Here is a 1,667-nt window from a genome sequence, read left to right as displayed (position 1 = left end):
CCCCCCCCTCCCGCCGGCCGCGGCGACACGGCTCTCCCCACCCCCGGCAGGTAGACGCCGCGCCACCGTCAGCGATGGGCAAGGGAGACCCCAACAAGCCGCGGGGCAAGATGTCCTCGTACGCCTTCTTCGTGCAGACGTGCCGCGAGGAGCACAAGAAGAAGCACCCCGACTCGTCGGTCAACTTCGCCGAGTTCTCCAAGAAGTGCTCCGAGAGATGGAAGGTGGGGGGGGGAGCAGGGCGGGGTGGGGTCCCGGGGTGCTTTTGGCGGGGCCCCTCCGGCGACGGGTTAGGATCAGGAAGTTCGGGCTTGGCCCAGTCTGGTGACCTGGGGAAAAACAAGTGTTCCAGGTAGAGCTGGAGACGGGAGGGGGACTTTAAAGACGCCCCCAGCGCAGCCCTGTGGATGAAACTTTGTGGATTGGGACGGCTGAGAGCTTAAGGATTTGGCCGTTCACTGGCGTTATTTATTGGGACGGCCAAGAGCTTAAAAATCATGCTGGTCTACTCGTTTGCTTTTTATTATTTATTTATTTGGGACGGCTGAGAGCTTAAAACTTATTATTTCTATGTACGGCTAAGAGCTTAAAAATTGACTCGGTGTTCTCCCCTCCCCTGTAGACCATGTCCGCAAAGGAAAAATCGAAGTTCGAAGATTTGGCCAAGAGCGACAAAGCTCGCTATGACAGGGAGATGAAGAATTATGTTCCTCCCAAAGGTGATAAGAAAGGAAAGAAGAAGGATCCTAATGCTCCAAAGAGACCACCGTAAGTTGATTTCAATTAGCCAAACTGCCTCTTTCCTCCCCCCCCCTCCATTTGTTAACTCTATTGCTTCCTTTCAGGTCTGCCTTCTTCCTGTTTTGCTCTGAACATCGCCCAAAGATCAAAAGTGAACACCCAGGCCTGTCTATTGGAGATACTGCAAAAAAATTGGGTGAGATGTGGTCTGAACAGTCTGCCAAAGATAAACAACCCTATGAGCAGAAGGCAGCTAAACTAAAGGAGAAATATGAAAAGGTATGGTGCCATTTTACCTTTTAAAAACATATTTGCATATACATGTGAGCTGTAGAAACTGGGAGATTTATATAATCTGTGCTTGTCAGCTTTTGGAAAGGCCTAAGGAAACGAGCACTAAGAGGGAGATAAACTTTGTTTTGATTTAGTGTGTGTAGCCCTCGTAAATTCTGCCTATACACGCAAAGTTACGTAAATCTGGAAGAAGTGCCAACTGTGTTTTAGGTAGTTGTGTCTAAAGCTGTAAGGTGGGGAGGGTGTCGTAGAAGCACTAACACTGATCTAACGTAGATCCCATGACTTTATCTGATTTGATTTCTGAAGCCTAAATGGAACAAATGATCTCAAACCTGTGATAGTCTGAATCCTAGCTCATTAGGTTATTGGTCAATTTTAGGTTGTTTACATTTAAGTGGTTTTTCACATTGAGCAATGATACCGGATGCTGATCTTACTTTGACTATATTTCAGGATATTGCTGCATACCGTGCCAAGGGCAAAAGTGAAGTAGGAAAGAAGGGTCCTGGTAGGCCAACAGGCTCAAAGAAGAAGAATGAACCAGAAGATGAGGAAGAGGAGGAGGAGGAAGAAGAAGATGAAGATGATGAGGAAGAAGATGAGGATGAAGAATAAATGGCTGTCCTAAA

The 1,667-nt window shown here is 47.6% G+C and overlaps 1 protein-coding gene across 1 annotated transcript; it reads left to right on the top strand.

Annotated features, from left to right (window-relative positions):
* The first annotated feature begins 21 nt into the window (after positions 1–21).
* LOC101988052 (high mobility group protein B2) lies at positions 22–1,667 on the top strand. The gene is made up of 4 exons (XM_005372337.2): positions 22–224; positions 623–768; positions 846–1,020; positions 1,492–1,667. Exons 1-4 carry the CDS (start codon positions 75–77, stop codon positions 1,651–1,653), a joined length of 633 nt encoding a protein of 210 aa, XP_005372394.1. The 5' UTR covers positions 22–74; the 3' UTR covers positions 1,654–1,667.

Source organism: Microtus ochrogaster, unplaced genomic scaffold (assembly GCF_000317375.1).
Source record: "Microtus ochrogaster isolate Prairie Vole_2 unplaced genomic scaffold, MicOch1.0 UNK1690, whole genome shotgun sequence".
NCBI classification, from domain to species: domain Eukaryota; kingdom Metazoa; phylum Chordata; class Mammalia; order Rodentia; family Cricetidae; genus Microtus; species Microtus ochrogaster.
This window is presented reverse-complemented; position numbering and strand designations above follow the sequence as displayed.